The sequence below is a fragment of the Macadamia integrifolia genome, chromosome 13 (genome assembly GCF_013358625.1).
Source record: "Macadamia integrifolia cultivar HAES 741 chromosome 13, SCU_Mint_v3, whole genome shotgun sequence".
NCBI classification, from domain to species: Eukaryota; Viridiplantae; Streptophyta; class Magnoliopsida; order Proteales; family Proteaceae; genus Macadamia; species Macadamia integrifolia.
Window position 1 is genome coordinate 7270423 of NC_056569.1, and position 16505 is coordinate 7286927.

The 16505-nt window shown below is 35.9% G+C and overlaps 1 protein-coding gene across 1 annotated transcript; it reads right to left on the reverse strand.

The window, feature by feature from the left end:
• Positions 1-3302: 3302 nt before the first annotated feature.
• Positions 3303-10907, reverse strand: LOC122058710 (putative phospholipid-transporting ATPase 9). The gene is made up of 11 exons (XM_042621371.1): positions 9964-10907; positions 7939-9290; positions 6902-7012; positions 6067-6343; positions 5875-5963; positions 5667-5775; positions 5226-5435; positions 4997-5122; positions 4804-4902; positions 4328-4519; positions 3303-4240 (listed from the first exon to the last, which is right to left on the reverse strand). Exons 1-11 carry the CDS (start codon positions 10357-10359, stop codon positions 3608-3610), a joined length of 3594 nt encoding a protein of 1197 aa, XP_042477305.1. The 5' UTR covers positions 10360-10907; the 3' UTR covers positions 3303-3607.
• Positions 10908-16505: the final 5598 nt, after the last annotated feature.

Consider the following 16505-nt stretch of genomic DNA (forward strand, 5'->3'; position numbering starts at 1 on the left):
CTAGTTGCAACAAAACTTTTCTTTCTGCAAATATCTCTATTTGCCTAGATTGATCTCCAGAAAGCAATTCTGAAACCCATCACCCTGTGTGGATATGCTACAAGATAATGAATAATTCTCAAAGAACTCTGTTAATTTATTCTGATTTTTAGTACATTTGATTGCTTGATGTTTAGACCATTATTCATGAATGAATTGTAATTGCTGAATTTAGTTTAGAGGATTTGCTTCTGCGATTCAGATTCTTTATTCAAGCAATGGTGTTTATTGTGATTTGGGTTGTACCGATAATAACCTATAACTGGCTAAACTAAGCATGTTAAGCGAATGCGAAAAACGATAGTGATTGGCAAGATAAGTTGTAACTAGGACGAATTGCAATTATCATTGTGTGGTGTCATTAGGCTTGTAATTGTAATAAACCGTAAGTGTGCGCCAGAAGTTAATTAATAGGCTCAGTGTGGATTTGAAACCTGAAGGCAGTTTTCTCTTAACATTTTCTTGTCCTTCAATCAATGTTTATTTGTTCATTAGTTCGCAGTCTATTTTCAATTGTATTCTAGATAGTTATTTTTGAAATCACTTTACATCATCTTAAGTAATTTAGCCTTTCAATTCCCCGATCCCTTCTTACCATTTTTCTAGCAGTAATTTAGGATTTAATTTTGATACAATAATGACTCAGTCAAATTTTGGAACCGTTGACGGAAACCGAAAAGTTTTTCTTTCTGCAAATACCTCTATTTGCCTAGATTGATCTCAGGAATACAATTCTGAAACCCATCACCCTGTTTGGATGTCCTACCAAATAATGAGATTTTCAGAGAAATATTAACAACTCTATCCTTCTTAACATGAAATCCCAGCTCTCTTGATATGAGAGGAGAAAAATCATGACAAAGTTCTTAAGGATTATCACATCCTACAATGCAATCCTTTGCAGGATTGTAGAGATATCAGATGTGAAAGCATTACTTTGTATCTCTATAGTTCTTTTGTACTTATTTTTTTAAGTATGGGCTTGTCCAAATCGAACCTTCTGTCTTTTCAGTAAAAATAAATAAAAAATTATTTCTGCCTTGCTTTCCCACACCCTTCTTGTTCCTGTGACTGCTTCCTTTTCAATGAGTTCATATTTCAATCCAATCCATATTTAATGAGAAAAAGGACCTTCATATATGGTAGGAAAACTCATTCTAGTACCAATAAAACATTTAACCACTGATAAACTAGAGTTTGGATCACCTGTCACTTGCTGCTATTTAAAAGGTTAGAGGAGTATTTATGAAAGCAAAAAGAAATTAAGTGTTGGCACCTGTTGATGTAGAAATTCGACTGTCGGCTCCGAGAGAGAAACCTACAAAAAAATGGGTCAAAGCGGTGCTCCAGTCAAAAGGCTCTGATGCCTCAATTAGTTTCAGACAACAAATAATTTATTGGAGCAATGGAGAGAGAGAGAGAGAGAGAGAGAGAGAGAGAGAGAGAGAGAGAGAGAGAGAGAGAGAGAGAGAGAGAGAGACCTCCTTTTCCTTTTATAAGGTAGATGCCATGAACTCTTAATTCCCCTATGAGGTGAAATACCTTATTTACCTTGTACTTAGTTTCTTTGAGTTGTGAAGAGTCCCTTGGTCTGTGGTTGGATGCCACATGGCTTACACTTATTGGTGAAGTGATATTATGGTGTATCAGCACCCAACCAAATGTGCATGTGATATAATCACGATACTACATGGTGCTCAAATTGTGCTCCCAACCTTTCTTTCTTCATCCATATTCTTGCTTTAAAACATGAAGGGAAGGGAAGTGCAATAAAACACACCAAATTTAGTTATCAAATTTTAGAAAATTATCTTGTATCATCGCTAATTTTAAAACTTATGTTTTATATCATCTTAGCTTTCGAAAAATATCACGTGCATCCCCCATTTTATTAACTAAAATTACACTAAAATCCATTATGTTAGAGGGAAATCATTAAGTGATAAAGTAGCGTGGTTGCTATATCATAAATGGCAAGTTTACCCTTGAGGAAGTATAAAACAGGTAAACTTACTGTTTTACCCTTCCTCACAAAACCCTCCAAAATCAACCATCTTCTCCAATGCAATTGAAAGTTTAAAGCTTCTTTGTTGTATGAGAAGAAAAGAAATATTCTCTTGCAAACACTGACGATCACGACGACGACACTGTATTTCAGCCTTGTTCATTATTTAAATAGAATTAATAACAACAATTAGCCATCCTTGGGTGGAAAGGAGGTCTTCTTACATTATGGAAGCCCTCTAACTTGGAAACTAAATAATTGAAAGTCCTAGGAATAAGAACTACTAATTACATAAACAAATCTCTAATTAAAACAAAAACTATTTAAAGCTACCAAGTCCCCCACACAAGGACTAAATTTCAAGGAATACAATTAAACTCCTACATTGGCCCCTTGACAACTCGATCTCTTGGGAAGAAAATCTCCAATTGAATAAACCTCCATGCAGCTGGCCATGGGGCACCCACAAAAACTACCAGAGTTCATCCAGTTTTGGTATTCATGCAGTTGGCACTAAACCCTGTGAAATCTAGAGTTAATCTTCATACAAATGAGCAAATCAATAGGCAAAGAAAATATGGAAAATAATCTCTAAAACAATCTCCGCGCAAGCTGTCTTTGTGTCTCTTGACATGCTCCATCACACCAATCAAGAACCAGGCCACACCTAACCAGGCTGTCTCTCGCAGCGGTTGAACCCCACAGTGATTTTTTAACTGATTTTGACCTTGTTTCTGCGATGTATATCACCAAAAGCAATGCTTCTATTGGAGGACTAAACTTTCCATATCACACAGCTTGTATAATCCAAGGCCTTTTTTGCTAACAATAGGTATCCAAGCCTTTGGCCTAACAAATCCCATGGGTCCATCTTGACCCCATAACCGCGTGGACTGGGGTACAATCCAAGGCCTTATCTTACCTGCTGTTAGAAATAAAGATGACAGAAAGGTTGGTTTGCAAAATGCTGCTTCCGATCTAAATGGGTTACAATCAAGCTCATGGGACACGACCCCTTAGTTCTGCTTAGCTGCTTAAAGGGACAGATTGCTAGAAAATAGGTTTCCATTCTGCAACACCAATGAACAAGTTCAGTCTCATCACATCGCGAACCTGTTTATGGGAATCAACTTTTCCCTAGCCCGAAGTTGTCAGATTGGAACAAACAACAATCCTGATGCAAAGCATCCACCAACATAAATCAGACTTGAAGTCCAGATCAGTTGAACAAACAGTACAGAATGGAAAAGGAAAGTGGTGGTATCAAAACTGTAATGAATTCATTATCTACAGTATTACATACAACGATACAAATGGGGAATAATAATACAAGATGGATGATCAAAACTTCGAGGGAAAAAAATTCATGACCTGAGGCACCAAAGAATCATAATTTACAGCCTCTGGGCTCCCTCTGCCCATCTAGTGAAATAGTATACAACAGATTCTGCTTTTTGTGACCACTTGGAGAAAATGGCAGCCGCAACTATCCCGACACTGGTATTGCCAATGCAATCTTAATAGTCGAGCAGGAGAAAGCTAAAGAGCCAGTTCACTATATAATTACGTCCTGTGATGGCGTTTCTCTCTCAAATGTCTAGCTTTAGCTTCTACCCTGGCCGTGAAACCTACTGTGGTGGGCCGAATTGATCTCTGCCGCACCATGTGGCAGTACTCAGGATCATCTGATTGTCCATCTAGTCTTATCCATTGTATCATCGCATGATACATGGGAAAGAAGCGCACCTGGATGGCTGAGAATGTGATGTAGGGGACAAGACTGGAGATTACCACAAACAGTGTAACAAGCCAGTACGAGGGTGCTGGAGCACAGGCCTCAACGAATACCTGGTAGGCAGTGGTCGAATATGTAGGTGACATAGCACCATAGGCCAAAAGGAAAAGGTACCAAAGTATGATTCCACCCCAGATGAAGATATGTTGTATCAAGGTGAAGAAACTAACAGAGAGTGCCATCTGGCAATTCACAACCCATACAACACATGTATACATGGTTGCCCCCAAGATCTCCAACCCAACAACCTCGCCTCCCTGACGGAAAGCCTGGATCTCCAGTGCCTTTGTGCAGAAGAAAAAAATGATTATACCACTGCCAACCCCATTGAGCATCCAGCTCAATATTCGAATCCAGCTGAAGAGAACATTCTGCACACCTTCTTGGTACAATAGAGGGAACTGCCACATTCAAATGAGTAAATAATAAGCTACTAACAGACAAATATTACCAGAACAAGACAAAAACATGGCAGATGGTGGACATACCTTGAGACAGAACCGAGCAGAGACATCCTGGTCAAACACACCGAGAGCAATCACCGGAAGTGATGTGAAGAACACATTATAAAATGACATAAACCAATCATTATAAGCCGCTTGCCCGGAGAATGACGCATATGCCTCAAACAAGAAGAGAGTAACGCCAAACGTGATGTTCTTGTAGAAGAAGTAGCATATCTGCAGAACAGCAGGAAACAATCAGAAATAGATTCTTATATAAGTTACTTGGGTTTCTTAAGGGCTGTCTGAGGTCCCGAATTTCTGGGGTTAAAAGGAAAGGTTTTTTGGGTTTGGAGCAGCTTTTCAGTTGCAAAATGAGCAAGTTGGGACAAAAGCCATGCTCTCATGGTTGGTCAAAGCATGGCCCAGCCAAGTAAGAAGACTCTCCTAGTTAGACATCCACGTTAAATACAACTAATCCAAAGCTTTTCATTTGACATGACAAGACATGGAAGTCGTACCATTGATGAGATCCTTCTGTAACACCAGTGGCCATGCACAAGTAGCAAACGCTCAAGATATTGAAACTGAGCAATAGCAAAGTCACTCGACATGACTGCCTGAAATCCAAAGTAGTAATCAGCAGAGTTCAGCATGAATGAAGTGAATAAGAACAAAGATTAATTCAAAATGCAATATTTCTGTTATCATTACCTGCATGCCTTCAACACCACTAATGCCAACTCCAATATCTGCTTCTTGAAGCATTCCAACGTCATTGGCCCCATCACCAATCGCTAATGTTGTCTTACCAGTCCCAACTTTAACCAATCTTGTAACCTACATTTTTTTTTTCTTATTTTAAATATTTGCGTATGCCAAATAATATTAACTAAAGTGATAACCATGCAACAAAAAAATGCCTGAAATCACATCAACTCACCAGTGCTTTCTGTTTTGGTGATGAACGGCAACAGATAACAGATGCACAGCCAATCGCCAGCTCTAGAAAATCGTTCTTGACATCATCCTCTAGAGCATATGCAAGCGATTTCCCATCGATGATCAAAGCAAATGCATCAGAGCTTCCACTTGATGCAGAGACCTGTGCTTTCCCTTCAGCTATCTGATGGACAACACTTGCCTTTGATGCCTAAAACAGTAATGAGCAATATATGATTAAACTACTTGCCATAATTAAATGTTATATTGACCAAAAATTTTAGAACTCTATTTAAAAAAACACTAGACTGGCTAATAAGAAACTTGGCATTGTCCTGTTAGGATATCAAACTAGGCTCTTGTAATTTTAGAATTTTTTTTTTTTTTTTCTCTCTGAAGCTTCCCATAAGAGCTATCTATTGGCTCAAATACTGAAGTATACCTTGGCAATGGCAGACTTGTCTCCCTCTTTTTCTAGTGCTTTGATTCCCGGTGTCTCCAAGTTGATAATTATTTGTTTCATTCCTTGTCTAAGTAGACTACAAGCAAAACTGCAACATTTAACTCGAGTCAGAAATGTGAGGACAAACTAAGCTCAACTCATCTAAATATGAAAAATCAAGTAACTAACTCAAATGTAGGAAACTTACCCAATATTAATAGCAGTCTCCATTTTATCTCCAGTCAAAACCCATATTTTGATTCCGGCTTGTGCAAGTTTATCAATGCACTCTGGAACCTATTAGACAGAAAAAAAGAGAAAAATCACTCCTAAAACTTACAGCCAATATTGATAAAGTTCAGCCCCTAATAGTTCTTTTACTTTATGGTCTTCCACTCACCCCATGTTGCAATTTGTCCTCAACAGCAGTAGCACCAAGAAGAATCAAATCCTTCTCTATCTTCTCTACCACTTCTTCAATCTTTGCATCCCGATCTACACTAACCAAGTTCTTGGCCTCGGTGAATTCCTCATTAAACTCTTTGTATTCCTCCTCACTGAGTTCGCGATAAGCAAGCACCAAGGTTCTCAAGCCTGCATCAGCATACTCATTCATATGCTCCTGAGTCTTCAGTTCAAACTCCCTCCCCTTCTTTGCAAGCCTTTCAAACATGACACTGCTTGGAATAAATGTAGGATAATTTTAGCATATGTTTGGAATTTGAAACTAAGCCCCTGTTTGGTTAGAAGTGAAGTAAAAAAAACAATAATTTCAATGGTAAAGTGAAATCAAATGAAATAAGGAAACTCAATGGCCATTTGCCCATCAAGAAAAAAAAAATGAAATGAGGAAAATTTTAAAAGAAACTTTTAAGTGGGTTTGGGCGGAAGTAGAGCTGATGCAGAGTGATATGGAAACATATTGGGATCACAGCATATCATAAGGTATGACATGAAAAAAAAATAAAAAAATCAGTACTATTTTGATTAAAAAGTGAAGTAAAATTTTGTTACCACATTTAGTATGTTTCAGAGTTTGTTACATAATTGTTCTTGGTAATCATTATAAAGTTCTAATTTTATTTTTGTTTTAATTTTAATTCACTTCATTTCACTTCCCATTTATCCAGAGAGGGCCTGAAGAACTAGAGTTCTGAGGAAATTAGGCATGTTGAGTATATCTTGGTCCTTTTGACAATTATATAAGCTTCAAGTATGTGTTGCAATTTACAAACCTGTCAGCACCCTTACAGAGTAGTAATAGCTGCCCCTCTTCGTTCCTTACTATGACAGACATCCGCTTTCTTGTACTGTCGAACTCTAAGACATTCAGAAGCTGATATGACCTGCAAAATTTGAAGTGATGACGATATATTTAGACACATGCTACATCTAATATTAACATATTTATTTCTATCTAAAAACTATACAACAAAATATCAGACTTACATGTTGTAAATGAGAAAGCAGTTTTCATCAGCATAAAGTTGTTTATATGCTTTAAAAAATTTTGAAACTAGAAAAGAAGTCATCGCTCTTGTGATACAATTCCATGTAAGGCTATATCATAAATGCATATTTTCAGAAAGTACATGGGATGCAAAAAGTACATGGGATGCACAAAGATTTTAATACAGGATAGAATCTGTTTATTACACAGAAAGATAAAAATGAAACAAGATTGAATTTTGATTATATTGATCATAACAATGATGATATTTATGCTTAATCTGAAGGAAATCTTAGTTTGTGCAGGAGGCAAAAAAAATAACAGGATGCATGAAGTTTTCTGTTGGACATGAAAATCGGGAAAAGATAGAACTGAAAAGCTAACGGTAAGGTTATATATATATATATATATATATAGTGCTTAGGCATGGGTCTTCAATAATTTGCAAAAGTCCATGGTAGTCTATGAAGGAGGAAGATACCCTAGAAAATATTCCAATATTCATGTCCTTATGATATTTCAGAGTTTCAAAATTGTGTAGAAGCGACATTATAGATCATGCACACCAATGTGCTGATTGTCACCCCAACTCCCTACTGGTCCCTGTAATGAACTAAAAGAAGGAAGTTTATGGATAGGGCCTATCCATAAGAAAGAATTCCTGTTGGCAACCAAAAGAAGAAACTTTATGGATAGGTCCTATCCAGTTAATGTGCTTTGGAAATTTTCCTGTAAACAGACCCATATGTAGGCCAGGCCAACAGATGAAGTCATCTGAAGCATTGAATGGTTTCTACACTACATACAATTCGAGAAACTAACCTTTCAACTTGCATTTTAGTCACAGGATCCAACTCGTGCAGTAAGATGCTTGTTTGTGTCCTCTGGTAAAATTCAAAGCCAAGTTCTCTTGCTGCAATCACAAAGGCTGCCTCATCTGGGGACTCTGCCTCATATGAGATATTCCCAGTCTCATCATCCACTTCGGGTATGGCTGTATGACAGATTGCCAATAACCGAAGGAATTTTTGGATGACATCTGAGCGAGGCTCAGCAATCCATTTTCCATTCATGACTCTTTCATCCTTAAAATTGAAGCCTTTAACAGTTGGTATTGTATCAGCAGAATTCTCAACATAGCCCTCATCAGATATCTCCTCATGAACCAATGGTGAACCTTTTCTCTTAGCCATAGCCCTTTCAACCTCTGTGATCCCGCGCCCATAAGCTGTCCCAGCTATCGAACACTTTATGAATTCCATTGAATTGCAAGTCAGAGTTCCTGTCTTGTCTGAAAGAATAGTGTCTACTTGGCCAAGTTCCTCATTCAAGTTCGAGGTGCGGGCATGTGCTGGCTTATCAGCTTCCTCACAATACATGTGCAGGTCATGATTGATGAAGATGCTCTGCAGAACTTTGACAATTTCTATGGACACATACAAGGAGATGGGGATGATGTAGCTATACAACATCAGGGCAGTTAAGAAATGCAAAATTGCTGCAATGGGTGCATTATTCGGATCAAATAAACTTGTGGTGTCATCCGGTCTAAGATACCACCTCTTCATCCTGCCATTTTCAAGGTCATCTCTAGTTGCAATCCCAAAAAAGATAGATCCAATGAGAGAGATCAAAACCAACATACAAAACAAGAAGTAGATAAGTTTATCCATTGTCCTCTCAATGTTACTTCTCTTTGATGGTGGTTCCATGGAATTCTGCATAACTTTTGTGTCATTGCCTGTGAAAACAACAGCCCCATAGATATAGTCTGTATTCCGCAGCTTTGAGTCCCTAAGGAGAAGTTGCTGAGGTGAAAGGGGATATTGTTGCTCTTCAAGTTCCATAGTTCCAACAAAAGTGTACAAGTTTGCGTTGGGGTCTTCACATTTAACTGAAGCATTGAAATGACTGAAGTTAACATCTTCATGTAGACCTGAAGTTACCTCTAGTGCTTGTTTCACTTTGAGATTTGTCTCCCCATCAAGGTTCATGGTCTCAACATAGCAGATTGCATCCTCATAACTGGATGAAAGCAACAGCAGGTCAGCAGGGAAGAAACCATCCTTCTCTACCTTCACTATATCTCCGACTCTCAGGTTCCTCCATTCCATATCATCAAAACTACCATCGTGACGATGCACCTTAACCTTTCGATTGTTCACCTCAATATCCTTTAAAATTAGGGGGAAAGAAATAATGAATACACGGAACAACTAACAAAAGTAACAGAATAAAAATAAATAACAGAAATGTTGGTCAAGAGATGGGTGTTTCAATTTTCAAGCCTATTCAAATCTTAATGATTGATTCAATATAACAGAAAACCATAGAGTTCTTTTCTTTTTTCGGTCCAAAAAAAAAAAAAAGACAAATTAGATTATCTAGGGGGGAAAATTTTGTGCTCTAATTTAACAAGAATGGTACAAGAACCTACTACAGAACTCAGTGTGTGTTTGAAAGCCAAATGATTTAAAAAAAAAAAAAAAAATGTGAAACTAGAAGCTAGTCCTGTAGAAAAAATGAAGGAAATAGTAAATTTCACATACTTGAATTTCTGTAATCTGTACTGTGCCTAGCTAATTCATTTAAGGATCTTCAGGTAAGAAAATCCCCAGAAAAAACAAGACAAGCAAAAACGATTATTATGCTATTTCAGAAATCAGACTTTTCCATTCATACTTTCCAGATAAAATCCAATATAAGAGAAGAAGCCATCAAAAAGCTAAATTTTTTAAGCAATTAACTTGAGCTCAGATAACATAATCTGGTTTAAGAAGTAAGAATGAAGCTCATATCCAGATGTAGAAGCATTGACCCAAATGAAAAGAAAAATGGATTAGATACCTGCTTCTTTCGCCTCCAATCTTCAAGGGCTTCTTTAGCCATACTAGCCCCAATCACAATAACAAGAGGGACAATGGAACTGACAGCTGAGTAAGGAGAAAGAGGTGTGAAGGCCAAGCAACCAACAATAAGGAAGTATACGTTAGCAACTCTCCTGAACTGCTCAAACAAGGCTTTGGGAAAGAAAGTGGCAAGCGTATACTTGGTAGTTCTCACGTAATTGTCTCCATAATTGAGGGCTTTGGCTTCATAGTTTTCTGGGTCATTGCAGTAAACCACCCTTGAAAACCCTGGTCCACCAATCTGTGAAAGGTCATCCCTGAGAGATGATTTCCCACATGAAAAGGCATAGATCTTCCTGAAATGCAGCTTCCTTCTTGTTCTACCTCCAGCCATCCTTTGCTTCTTCTACCCCAAAATTTCACAACACAGATAAAACCCAACCAAAAACTGCTACTTCAAAAGCAGATTCTTCAAATTTATTCTATTTAATTCTTTTGCTTTTCCTCTTACAAGTAGATAAACCAGAATCCCAGAAAAGTTTTCTTGAATCCTAGGCAAAAGTTGAAGCTCTAAGCAGATAAAAAATAAAAAAAATAATCAATAGGTAGAAGTAGACTAACCCAGGGGACCAAAAAGGAATGAAACCCAGGAAGATCCAAGAGAAATTTTCAGAATTTACAAGGCAAAATCATTTACAGAATGTTGTCTGAACTGAAATCTGTAAACAAAGACTCTAAAAACTCAAAACCCACTTTAGAACTCAGATATTTGTGATCAAAAAGCTCACTAAACAATAATAGACAACACTAAACAGGAAGAAAAATTGGAAATTGCCCATGATCTGATCCTCTTCTTAAAGATGCCATGGTTATGGCATTTGTTCGGTGGCTTGAAGGGTAAGCTCCAAAATTGTATTTGACTTGAAGACGATGAGAGAGACGAATTAAACACGCGCATATGGGATTTTCCAGGTCTCTACTTTAGAATATTCAAAACAAGAGTGCGAATGATTAATGCCCTCTAAATTGGTTTTGACCTTCTAGAAAGTGACATTTTTTTCCTCAATTTCCTTTTGCCAAGATTTTCGTCTTAAAAATCTTTTTTTTTTTTTTTTCTGATTAATTTTTTAGTGGGGTTAGTTTAATCCTTGGAAACATTTGGTTGTAATTGAGGTGGTTCCAACAAATTTGGTAACCTTGGTTTCTCCTTTGAGCAATTTAGGAATGGGATACAAGGTAGGTAATTAGAGTCAAATCTTTATTAGAATCTTCTTTACATTCCATCTAACCAAACATGAAATAGGTCTCCAGTGTTGTGCAACAAACCACATTGGTGGAAATCTTTATCATCAAGATAGAGGTGTTGTGATATTGGTTGAAACCATTTGCCTCCTAGGGAATCCAAACTTTGTAATTCTAAATATGTTAAAAAAAATATGAAAAAGGTAAATTACTAGGTGGCCCCTAGGTTGGAATATAGAGGTGATGAAATCACAATCCTGTCGCTATGAAATATAAAATAGTTAGCCTTTATTGATGTCTTTGTAAATCTCTTCATTGGTCCGCCCGCATGGTGCAGTCACAAATAGGATTCTTCTTCCTAAAAGAAATTGAGGATTTTGATATTTAAATCTAATTTTTAGTTCTCACATATCTTTTTTTCCAGAAGATTATCTATCCCATCTTTCCAAAGAAAAATAAGGATTTTAATATTTAAATTTAATTTTTAATTCTCATATAATTTTTTTTAGAAAACTACTTGATCGCATGATTCCATCACCCAAACACTGAAATATAAAAATACTCACCCTTATTGATGTTCTTGCATGTGTTTTTATTGATCCGCCTGTGTTGATGTAGGAGCCACGCTAAAGGAATTTTTTTCCTTTATAACTTTATGTAATAATAAATGAGAGGTTTGTGTTCAGAAAATCAAAAGATGCGCCGTCATAGCCGGGTAGAAGCAACGTGTGGGAATGGTCAAACGAGACTAATCACATGCTGGTGTGCTCACATTTTTATTTTTTTTTATAGTGGTGTGCTCTCACTGATTCAATTTCATCTGTCCTTTCTATTCTACCAAAAAATACTCTCTTTCTATTTCTGTTAGTTGTATGTACTTTTCAGCTCTTTTCAGGGTGGACTTTACAAGATTAGCCTTTTCTTTTATCCCCAAATACACCCTTTATTATACCCAATTGACATTCATTAATGATCACGTTACTATAATGTATTAATATGATTTTTTTTAATTTTTTTTTTTTTAACTGTGATCCTTAATTATTATAAAAATAGAAATCAAGAAGACAAAAATTTAGGCATCTTTTAATAACGTTTTCAAAAACATGTTTTTCTGTTTTTCTGTGTTCAGGACTGAAAAAACATCCCAAAACAATTTTGATAAATCTGTTTCGTTTCATATGTTTATTGAAACATAAATAGAAATTTATGATTATTTCTGTATTCAGAAAAGGGGTTTGACGTAACAAGTCAAGCTTGTGTTTTCGTTTCTTGGAACAACTTGTGGGCCAAAAAATCGATGGACCCCCGATTAAAAGTAGCATCTCCCAACCCATCATTTACCTTACCTGAGGGCTTTCCATAATTCAAAGATTCTCCAGGGAAATGAGGAGTACACCAAATTTTTACTTTGCTGGTGGAGAAGCCCTAAATCCACATTCATCGATTCTTTTGTGGATTTCTTCCAATTCTCTCTAGACTCTCACGAATCGATTATACCAAATCGTTGTTGGGGATTGAAGTTCGAATTCCCCATAAAAACACAAACCAACTTAAGGACTCTACCTAACCCTACTCAATTCGAGATACAAGTTTATCAAATATCATAAAATGAACATAAATGTGAAAAATCATTTCTATTATTTCTAGACACAGAAATAGCATAAACACTATCAAACGATGCCTTAGTAATTAAAAAACTCCATAAATGTGGGTTTGATTCCTCTCTAGTCACTTGAAAGTTTTGAGAAAACAAAAAGGAGGGGAACAAGAGGTGCATGGAGCGGAGATGATTTTTCTTTTGAGGCTTCATTATTTCTTGTTATTGATAGTAAATTTCTCTTGGTAATTCTGTACATGTGATAGAATATATGCATTGCAACATTTGAAAAATAAAAGACCCTTGAAATAATAACTATTTATCATTTTTTTTTTGGTAATCATTTGGTTGCACTTAAAAGTTGGTTTTGTAATTACTATTTATTTAATGGGTAAGGAAACCCCTCTCCATAGTGATAATACTTAGTGTGTAGATGCAGCTGGGTCTTTTCAGACCTAGTTGTGTCTGGGCATAAGGAAATGCCAAGACGGACATGGTTCTTTCCTCTTTATTTAATTAAAAATGTTAATAGATTATAGGCGAAAGTTTATGCACACAACACACTTGTAAAAACTTTCGCTCGTCAGGACACAAGAGAGTGGGTCTCTCTCTCCTCAAAACCCCTTATATGACGATTCATCATGGATGTTTCCCATATGCCTGCATTAGTACTTGATTATTGTGGAAACCCTCTCCCTAGATTATAATTATACGAAAAATTATAATATTTGTCATCTTTATACGTAAAATAAAGCATATTAAAGAAACAAAATAGAATGCAAGTTCATTAGAGTTAGTTTTTTTTTGGTAAAGAAGTTCATTAGAGTAAATGGAGAGTACACTTCTTCTTGCAACTTGTCCTTGCTTTTATTTTTTATTTTTTCAATTTTGATACAAAATAAAATTATTTATACGAGGATGCAAAGTCCCCTAAAGACTAGGAAAAAAAAAAACAGAAATACAAGGAGGAAACAAATCCCAAAATAAAAAGACTTTTGAGAAGAAGCCCCAAGAGAGGGGAAGTAGTCAGAGATTGACTTTCATTAATCATCACGTTAATAAAATGTATTAATGTGCATCCTAATTTTTAACATATATAATACACCAGAGACAGAAAGTAGTAGTTAATGAACTCTATTAGTGTAGGTACCTGTCGATTCTGATTCAAATAAGATTAGAATTGGCCAGAAACCGGCCTCAAGAACTCTAGAATCAGCCATTTGATATGAAAACCTACCGATTTAAAGGAGTTTTGGCGTGAATATTGGGTTGAAATAGTTAAAAATCAGGATTTGTCCTAACCAATTCGGAGACAAATCACCCAAATCCTAATCCGATTCACATATTTTTGAAATCCTGCTTGAAAGTACTAGACAAACAAAACAGAGGGAAGGAGTAGGCACTAGGAAAAGAGGAGAGGTGTTGGGGGATTTCATTTCTTGTTCTTGGTAGTACATTTTTTTGGATAGTTTTTGTCCAATTTGCATTATGACATTTGGAAAAATAAAAGACATTCATAATGATAATAATTCATTAAATTCTTTAATAATAATTATTTGATTGCATTAAAAAAATTGCTTTTTTCATTACTATTTGTTTAATTAGGAATGTTCATGATTATATAAGCAAAATTTTCTACATGATGCCCATGTGCGAAAACTTCGCACACCAAGACACAAGAGAGTGGGTCCAACCCGGACCCAATCTTCCTCTCCTCAAAACCATCGTGATGATTTCTCATAGCCTGAATTAGTACTTGAGTGTTGTGGGAAACTCTCTTCCTAATTTATAAAAGATTTGTCTTATTTATACATAAAAGAAAACAAATCAAGAACATTAAAAAAAAAAATGCAAGTTCATTAAAGTAAATGGAGAATAGGTTCTTGCAACTTGTCTTTGCTTTGTTTATACCTGTTAGACAAATATTGACTGTGGAATGAAAAGAGTGCACCATGTCCTAGTCAAAGTGCTAAATTAGGGTTTTAACAAAGTTGTATGGTTCATCACATATTTTTAGTGGGTTCAAAATTTTTAGTAATTTTTTTTATTTTCTTACTAACTTTCTTTATCTTATATTGGTACTTAGTAAAATCAAATTAAACTCAAAACTACCGTATAAGTAAGAGGGGGTAACCTATTTTCTGACAAAAGCTGGCTCATATTTAACTTGATATTCAATAGAAGCTACACTAAGACGCTGCCTCATTCTAAAAGGGCACTTAAAATTTGACTGCACTTTCTTACCCTAAAAAGAAATAAAAAAAATTACTGCACTCAGAGTCACATTTAATGATATAAGTAGTTGTTAATCTTAACAAATTCATCCAATTGCACAGTTATCACTGTTGCAACTGCCAAAGTTTGGGAGAGGAGGAAGAACTTAGAATAGAATATGTGATCGGTTTTCATTGATTATGATTTGATTTCGATTTGAATCATCCTATAATTAACCGAGAATCGGTTAAATTTGCTTAAACTCGACCTAATTTGATCAGACTTAGTACACAAAAATTGGGGTTAACCAGTCGATTCGAAATCGACAAGACTATTCACAGATCAAATGGAATATCCACTCGCTTACAAATAAAAATAAACAAACAAACTCATCATTTTTTTTTTTTTTTGAGTGGTTTATAGAGGATTAGGAAGGAAGGAAGGAAAGTAAAGGGGTGATGGTTTAGGATTATAGTAGAGAGACTACGTGGGTTACGCATTATGCTCAGGTGTTGTTCTCCTTTGGCTTCTCTTGGCATGCATGTAATGAGCATAAATGCATGATCATGACCATGACAATGACAATGCCGTCCTTTTTCTTGAAAGGTAGGCTCCAAGGAAGGTTGAACTCAGACCAGAAATAACTCTTATTTGTGAGGTTGTTGTTCCTTCCATCTGAGCTACCTATTCCTTGGGGATTTGTCTTCTCTTTATTAATGGTTTGTAATAATATATACACTGACTAGCCCACAAATGGGTCTACCATAAATGGTTCATTGGTTTACATGAATAAAATAGTAATGTATAAATCCAAATGTCACTATTTAATTTGTTGATTGATCAACCACCACTGTCTTTGATGCTGACGGGGTGTGTCCAACTCCACCTAGGGATGGCTCTTCTCCAAACAATGGATCAAGGAATTGGTATCCAATCAGTAGAATCGGCCAGGTATTGGCAGTGTCCAATTTTGATTTTTCTACAGTGGATAGTACATACCAAGGGTAAAATGGTTCTAAAAAATAAATAAATAAATGAAACCTAGGGTAAATCTGTTCGATATGAATGATCCGGATTAATATCAACCAAGATTGAGATTGTATTTCATTACGATTATCTACAATTATGCATTAACAATTGAATAAAAGATGGGCATATGATAGATTCTTTTTTTTTTTTTTTTTTTGAATAAAAATTGGACATTTTACTATCCAACTATCGTCTCCTATGCTGGTTGAGAGAGATTTTTTTTTTTTTTTTTGGATAGATTAACCAAAGAGAAGATGTTGATGCTCGACAAAGACAAGAAGTTTTCCGAGATGGAATTTTCGTATAAACAGAATGATGTATTTGGCCATTCACCTTTCATTATAAATCTATTCATTTTTTTTTTTTTTCTAACTACAGATATCCAAGGCTTCGAAAAGTGTTATTTATCCCTTTTTTTTGTTTACATTTTATCCCGGGTTGGTTTCTCTCATCAGAAA

Excerpts from the sequence above, each read along its gene's own strand:
- LOC122058710 (XM_042621371.1), bottom strand. The coding sequence starts at position 10,359 with ATGGCTGGAGGTAGAACAAGAAGGAAGCTGCATTTCAGGAAGATCTAT. Across the intron at positions 5,436-5,666 it reads ACAAGTCTGCCATTGCCAAG|GCATCAAAGGCAAGTGTTGT; the intron begins GTATACTTCAGT and ends TTACTGTTTTAG. Across the intron at positions 4,903-4,996 it reads GTGGTGTTGAAGGCATGCAG|GCAGTCATGTCGAGTGACTT; the intron begins GTAATGATAACA and ends TTTGGATTTCAG.